Source organism: Lolium perenne, chromosome 4, assembly GCF_019359855.2.
Source record: "Lolium perenne isolate Kyuss_39 chromosome 4, Kyuss_2.0, whole genome shotgun sequence".
NCBI classification, from domain to species: Eukaryota; Viridiplantae; Streptophyta; class Magnoliopsida; order Poales; family Poaceae; genus Lolium; species Lolium perenne.
Genome location: NC_067247.2, coordinates 30,978,689 through 30,986,851, shown reverse-complemented (window position 1 = coordinate 30,986,851; position 8,163 = coordinate 30,978,689). Strand labels below are relative to the sequence as shown.

Sequence of the window (8,163 nt, the reverse complement as noted above, 5' to 3'; positions counted from 1 at the left end):
TTCTTCAAAAGTTATTCTTTTGAAGAAAATAAGGAATCATCATCAACCCTGCTTATAAGGACCTATAAACCCTAGCCAGCTATCACTAGCAAGATAAACCAACCTTGACAACAACCATGTATAATGAATTGCTTAGGATGCCTAGGCTTATCTCAACCTTACAAGCCCTAGTTGCTGATGAATCCAACTATGTTGTGATCCATCTTATACTTACTCCAGAAACTACTTGGAACCAGAATAAATTATAGCAACCCACAAACCTAATTACCATACTTGTTCTTTATCAAATTACATGTTCTTCAAATGTTATTCTTTTAAAGTATAGGATAATCAATCATTAACCATGCCGTATAGTACTAAAACTGACACTGTTCTTTACTTGTTAACATTATGCCAATTATCATTCTTTGTGTGCTCAATTGATTATTATGCTTATTTATCTACCTGTTCATAATACTAAGTAAATCACACCTGAATAAGAACCTTGTATGTGAATCACTCTAAAAGTGCAACACACCCTGAACCAATCATTACAACTCACTGATTCTAAATCATCGGGGTTAGGTCACGCTTAGAGCGATTGCATCTCATACTTATGCATTATTGCATCCTTGCCAATCTTTTAAACATCGTCCTTACCGGATGATGATGCTATTTCAGAATTTGGAGTTATTGCGTATCAAAGACCTTGCCTGCATAATCTTGCAGTCAAGAAAGGCAAGTTCATCACTTGCTCATGTCATTTGAGTATTTCTATCAAATTACTTGCAAAGTACTATTATTATCACTATTGCATAAAAACCAAAACCACTACTTTCATAACTATGAATATGACTATGTGGTGGGCAATGGAACCATGGATTGTGTTGATATGGTGGAGGTTCCATTGCAAGGGTTTATATCCATCTAGGATTAAACAACAAATGTCGCCAGTGATTCTTGTGCCCTAATACCCGTGTTAACCATAAGATCCGGAGTGGGACGGAGTAGTCAAAAGTGTTTCCACCTCTCGTTCATCAACGGATGCGCTTTACCGTAGTACACTTGTAATCCAAGGGGGCAAGCGGTGAGGCTGGGGAGTCCTAAGTCCCCACGGCATAGTCCGTAGTACACTTGTCGCCCGAAGGAGCAAGCGGTGAGGCTGGGGAGTCCTAAGTCCCCACGGTATTGCGGTCTATGATGGGTTGCAGCTACCGGCGTAGGAGTGTATGGTAGAGCCCAGCACTGACGTCGTGGCCGGGGTCCACCTTGAAATCTACAGGAATAATGGGACCGGCGTGGACCCAGGGTCGGGGCATGCAACAAAGGGTGGGTGTTCGAGGTAGCGGAGGAACATGATTGGCTAGACCTTATACCGGGCCTCACACCATAGGAAGTGTGGACGGGTCATTCCCGGTTGGCACCAAGGTTAAGATCTCTTATGGGTAAAGCAACACACCTCTGCAGAGTGTAATGAATCGTGACCTGTCACTCCCTGTTCCGGGATATGGAACTGCGAACGCGGCCGGAAAGGAGCTCCATGAAGTTCTATTAAACCGGTGAAGGCTGACGGACATAGTTCTTCTGAATAAAAGCAACCTTTTGAAGAAATGATTATGAAAACCTGCATTGGTATTAGACTTTCTGGTCTAATGCCGTAGCTAGTGCATTAAACACCTCTTTCCTATAATGAACTTGTTGAGTACGCTCGTACTCATCCCACTCTTAAATCCCCTGCTTAGATATGGAGGCATCGAAGGAGGATCTACCATGCAACTCGAAGACCGAGGAGTCAACAACTACTTCAAGATACAGGACCCTGTCAGAGGAGTCAGATACCACATCCAACAAGGAGAAAACCTAGTTTAGCCATAGAAGGGAACTAGCTTCCTAAACCTAGCTCCTAATTAGCTAGAATCTATTCTTAGCCTCTGTAGCTAGTTAAATACTCTACAAATAGAGTTCGTGATAAGATTAGACTACGAGTCGTTCTTCTGGAGTTTATTTGCAGTTTTACCTCATTGTAAAGTAGGAGGCTGTGATGATCTTATGTAACAGAGTCGATGTTGTAATTCTATAGACATACCTTGGACCCGCATATGTTTCTGTTGTACCACTCTGAGCGTTATAATACTAGTGGAACGGTGTTTCATTGGTGTTATATCAGACTTGCATACTACACCATGCAGTGGTATGCCGGGTCACCACAGGAGGTAGAGGAGGTGGTGTTACATCGGTAAGCCCAAAGCCGAATGTCTTCAATGCATCTGCGAGAGACTGTGGAGAGATCTTCGTCAAGCCCGTTGAAGGTCGTGGCATTTCTCCTCTTCCAAATGGTCCAAGCGATGGCGGTGTTGATAGTAGTCTCCTCATAGATGCGGCAGTGCGAGAGCCAGAAGTCGTCAAAGGTGGTGGAGGTAAAGTTGTCGAAGTCGTGGTGGAAGTGGCGCCAGACCTCCTTGGCACGGGGCAGAGCAGAAGTAGGTGGTCCGTATCTTCATCTAGAGGGCATGTGAGGCAGGTGGCGGAGTTGTTTAGGTGGTGTCTGAAGTGTCGTGGCTTCCAACATCAAACCCCGACAAAGTAGACTGTAAACTATCGGACATAACTGCCCACGAGGCCACAACCACCCCATCAAATCTTGGGTACAGTCGGCCCATCCGGTGGCCTCCACATCCATGAACCCCACAAGACTCAATCTTTCGGCTAGAGCCTTGCACCACTCCACCTATGGAACCTTCGGGGTGGACCTAGCAAAAACCTGTTAGCTAGATCGAGCCGCAACTCCGTCGACACCTTCATTGGCGAATCGAACGGGGCTTAGTGATCAGCCTCCCCGTGGACATAGACTTCAGCCCTTGTCAAGGGACAACACCATACCCACCTCTTCAACCGGAAATGTCGGTTGGCCAACACCTCATCGCCGGAGCACCACCAGTACACCAACATATATTGTTCGCATGGCAACACCATTTTACTTTTCCTCTTCCCTTTCCGACAATAATCTCCTTCATCTTCTTTTGGAGATTTTCATTCCGCGATAGTACCGGTACTTTTCTTTCTACATGTATGCGGCAAAACTTTGTGCAAAGTGGCCTTATCGAGACCCTGCATATGTCGTTTTTTTTTTTTTTTTTGAAAATTCTATGCACATATATCATTGTTCCGAGGCAAGCCGTTGATACCATATCATTGCTAATGAGGTGTTGTATATGATAAGTCACGCATATCCTATCGAAATGCGGATCGCTAGCTCTCCACGTGACCTTATCGTACACGACAATAGCTATAATATTTTTGGCGCTCAGTTCCCCTACCGCTCTACACCCAACAAGTGAAAGGTGAGGTTACCTAATCCCGGAAAAGCATGTCAACAAATTCAGACTGAATATTGAATTTCTGTCAGGTAGTAGTAGAGCAAAACATTTTCGCCCACGAAAACTCACGAGACTTATCTGACGGCACAATCTTGTCAATCAACTTTGAAGCGCTGATCAATTTGCACAAGCCAACCCTTTTCTTTAGCTTGGAAGTAGAGTACTAGACGAAGTCAGTGAACCGAGACAAGAAGGCGCGGCATATGCTGAAGATTCGTCGCCGGTGGCCGTAGGTGGGCGTTGGGTCAGTTGGCCGGTTGGTTGGGTATCGGGTCAGTGGGCGGCGACGGCGTTGCAGCGCCGCTGGCAGAAGTTTTTGATGCGGTCCATGCATTGGTAGACGGGCGGGTCGACGCTGAGGGCGGACCTGACGCACTGCCGGCACGCCGGGTGGCAACCGCTGGGCGCGGCGTCCATGCACTGGCACTGCGGCGGGATCGACTTGGTGCACCCGCCGCAGTTGTCGCAGCACGGCCACTCCCTCTTCGCCTCCTTGGTCGGCGACACCTGCTCATCATCTCCGTCTCCTCCGCCGTGCCCTGCAACCAACAGATTTCATCCCCAATCAGTCACGAGTTAGGATGTAGCATAACTAGGAAGCAAGAAGATATCGATTACACGTACCTCTGTTTTGGACATGGGAGTGGTGGTGGTGGTGCCTGCTGTCGGATTCGGCGAGGTGAGGAAGAGCTGCGAGTAGAACGGCGAAGATTACCAACAACGGCGCCGGGCTTCTTCCTCTCCCCATCTCCCTTCGATTTGTTACGCTTGCACGAGTCTGTCTTCTTCGCCTGGCCTGTAGCTCTTTCTATCTCAATCTGAACGCGGCTAATGGAATAAGTCTTCAGTTCTTATAGAAGAAGGGGTCCCGGACAGGGAGAAGGAAAGCTCTGCGTGCGCCTGCCCACTGAGACGACGACGGATCAGAATTCAGACAAGGATCGGATAACTTTGGTGCGAGACCCTTTGTACTTTTTTTTTTTTGGAACTGGCGAGACCCTTTGTACTGGGTAAAATTGATGATAACCCCCAGTTGGCGCGTCTTTACCCCACATGTCAGCGACACAAAAGGGGGTTATGATCAAAGGCGCTGTACACCACGGTGAGAAACCACATCTCTAGCAAGAGTACTCTAATTGAGAGAGGAAACACCCATACGACTCCAGACGCCCCCCCCCCCCTCCGTCCTTTCCCCCGCCGTCGCCGCCGGCGTGAGCCGCCGGGCAAAAGCCCGCGTGGTGCCAGCAGCGGTGGACGCTCTCTTCCCCGCTCGCGAGACGGTCCGACGGGGCGGCTCCCGATCTGGCGGTGGCGAAGTCTGGCGGGGTGGGCTTCGGCAGCAGCTCCTTCGGCCGTGTAGGGTGGCCATCCTGGTGGCTGCGACGGCGGCACCTTGAGCGCGCCTCTGGTCGCCCTTTCCCGCGCATCGGGCGGGCCCGTCGGGCGGGCCGCGACCGCACGGCGGCGCGGTGGATCCTGGCTGGCACGGGGGCGTCTGGCCAGTGCGGAGCTTCTCCGTCCGGCCGCTGGTGGGGCGGCGCCTGGCGCGTCGTTGCCGCCGCTGGTTGTGTGGGTCTTGTAGGATAACGTTGCATAGAAAACAAAAAATTTCCTACCGCGAACACGCAATCCAAGCCAAGATGCAATCTAGAAGACGGTAGCAACGAGGGGTTTATCGAGTCTCACCCTTGAAGAGATTCCAAAGCCTACAAGAGGAGGCTCTTGTTGCTGCGGTAGACGTTCACTTGCCGCTTGCAAAAGCGCGTAGAAGATCTTGATCACGATCGCTTCCGGCACCACGAACGGGCAGCACCTCCGTACTCGGTCACACGTTCGGTTGTTGATGAAGACGACGTCCACCTCCCCGTTCCAGCGGGCAGCGGAAGTAGTAGCTCCTCTTGAATCCGACAGCACGACGGCGTGGTGTCGGTGGTGGTGGAGAAATCCGGCGGAGCTTCGCTTAAGCGTGCGGGATGTGGTGGAGGAGAGAGACCGCTAGGGTTTGGGGAGAGAGGGGGGTTGGGCGCCGGCCCTCTATGGGGTGCGGCCAAGGCTGAGGCTTGAAGTGGTCAGCCCCCTCTCCTATGCCCCTCATTATATAGGTGGAAGCCCCAAGAGTTCTAGTCCAAGTCTTCGAATAAGACCCCAACACTAAAACCTCCCATATGTGGGAAACCTACTCAAGGAGGGAGTCCTACCCAAGGTGGGACTCCCACCTTTCCTTGAGGTGGGTTGGCCGGCCACCCTAGGGGAGTCCACCTTGGACTCCTCCCCCTTAGGGTTGGCTGGCCATGCAAGGTGGAGTCCCTCCGGGACTCTACTTTCCATGGTGATTTCTTCCGGACTTTTCTAGAACCTTCTAGAACCTGCCATAAATGCACTGGATCATTTCCAAACTTGGAATATGACTTCCTATATATGAATCTTATTCTCCGGACCATTCCGGAACTCCTCGTGATGTCCGGGATCTCATCCGGGACTCCGAACAAATATTCGAACTCCATTCCATATTCAAGTTCTACCATTTCAACATCAAACCTTAAGTGTGTCACCCTACGGTTCGCGAACTATGCGGACATGGTTGAGTACTCACTCCGACCAATAACCAATAGCGGGATCTGGAGATCCATAATGACTCCCACATATTCAACGATGACTTTAGTGATCGAATGAACCATTCACATACGATACCAATTCCCTTTGTCACGCGATATTTTACTTGTCCGAGGTTTGATCTTCGGTATCACTCTATACCTTGTTCAACCTCGTCTCCTGACAAGTACTCTTTACTCGTACCGTGGTATGTGGTCTCTTATGAACTTATTCATATGCTTGCAAGACATTAGACGACATTCCACCGAGAGGGCCCTGAGTATATCTATCCGTCATCGGGATGGACAAATCCCACTGTTGATCCATATGCCTCAACTCATACTTTCCGGATACTTAATCCCACCTTTATAACCACCCATTTACGCAGTGGTGTTTGATGTAATCAAAGTACCTTTCCGGTATAAGTGATTTACATGATCTCATGGTCATAAGGACTAGGTAACTATGTATCGAAAGCTTATAGCAAATAACTTAATGACGAGATCTTATGCTACGCTTAATTGGGTGTGTCCATTACATCATTCATATAATGATATAACCTTGTTATTAATAACATCCAATGTTCATGATTATGAAACTAATCATCCATTAATCAACAAGCTAGTTAAGAGGCATACTAGGGACTTCTTTGTTTGTCTACATATCACACATGTACTAATGTTTCGGTTAATACAATTATAGCATGATATATAAACATTTATCATAAACATAAAGATATAAATAATAACAACTTTATTATTGCCTCTAGAGCATATCTCCTTCAGTCTCCCACTTGCACTAGAGTCAATAATCTAGTTTACATTTATAAAGATATAACACCTTGGCCTTCTGGTGCTTTATCATGTTTTGCTCACGGGAGAAATTTTAGTCAACGGATCTGACACGCTCAGAAACGTATGTATTTTGTAATTCATTTGCGTCTCAACGCATCACTCATTTTCAAATGAGTCGGCATTAAATATGTTTGGTCTTCTGGTGGAACCTTAATTCCGCGGTCTGAAATATGTCACTAATATTGTCACATACAATATAGCTTCAAAGTTCTGACTCTGTCGGAACTACACCAAGTTCTCAAAGAACCTCTTGACTTTAACATCCTTTGTCATTGTCAAAACAATGACATATTCTGCCTTCTTTTGTAGAATCCGTCATAATATTTAGAACTCTTCTAAATCTAGCATAGACAACTTCTAGCTCATCGTGCTACCTTTTAAACAATACTTAGTCTAATTTGAGATTGAAATTTTATTTTCATATGTGACAAAACAAATATCGGTGCAACATCTTACAGCGATTTGTTTGTCATTTCCCATACAAAACTATATATATATCCTTAGTTCTTCTAAAGTACTCAAGAATATTCTTACTGTCGTCCAATGATCATCATATGAATCATTCTGGTATATGCTCATAACACTTTATAGCACATGACATCTGATTGTGTACATATTATTCGTGATCTATAATCACTCATGTGTTTTTACTCATTGAGTGTCACATACACTCAAGTCTTGTTAAACCTTCATATGACAAGAACATTTTCTTAATATTTCTATATTGAACTACTTCAATATCCATTCTATGTACTTTGACTTTAAACATATTATGTGTTTTAATCTATCTTTATAGATCTTGACACAAAATTTGTTTCTGTCTATATCCTTTCATTGAAATTAATTTCTCAATGAAACCTTTTAATCAAGTATATAATTACATCATTTATAACTAACTATATGTCACCTACATAAAGTATTATAAATATGTCTCAGCGCTTCCACTTAATTTCTTGCAAATGCAAGTCTCTTCATCGTCTCTGATGAAATCAAAAACTCTTTGACTATTTCATCCAGTGAAGATTCAAACTCCGCTATACTTACTTCATCAAATTGAAGTTTGTATACCTATCTAGTATTCCACGGACCAGCAAAACTCTTGGTTGTATCTTGTATACACCTTTAATACACACTTCTGATAAGTAATGTATTTTGCCATCCTACTAACATATCTCATAAAAGAAATATGTAGTGATTACTAGAATAATCCACATAGACTATAAGCATTGCTACGGAAGATCTAATCTTATCGTAGTAAACTCTTTGAACTTTGTCGTAAACAACTTTTCGACAAGTTGAACTTCTTCAAGGATATTTCATCCAAGTCCATCAATTTTATAGATCCATTTACTTTCAAAAAG

At 45.6% G+C, this 8,163-nt stretch overlaps 1 protein-coding gene across 1 annotated transcript; it reads right to left on the bottom strand.

Annotated features, from left to right (window-relative positions):
• Positions 1 to 3,349: 3,349 nt before the first annotated feature.
• Positions 3,350 to 4,198, bottom strand: LOC127292076 (uncharacterized). Its single transcript, XM_051321425.2, has 2 exons — positions 3,981 to 4,198; positions 3,350 to 3,895 (listed from the first exon to the last, which is right to left on the bottom strand). Exons 1-2 carry the CDS (start codon positions 4,102 to 4,104, stop codon positions 3,630 to 3,632), a joined length of 390 nt encoding a protein of 129 aa, XP_051177385.1. The 5' UTR covers positions 4,105 to 4,198; the 3' UTR covers positions 3,350 to 3,629.
• Positions 4,199 to 8,163: the final 3,965 nt, after the last annotated feature.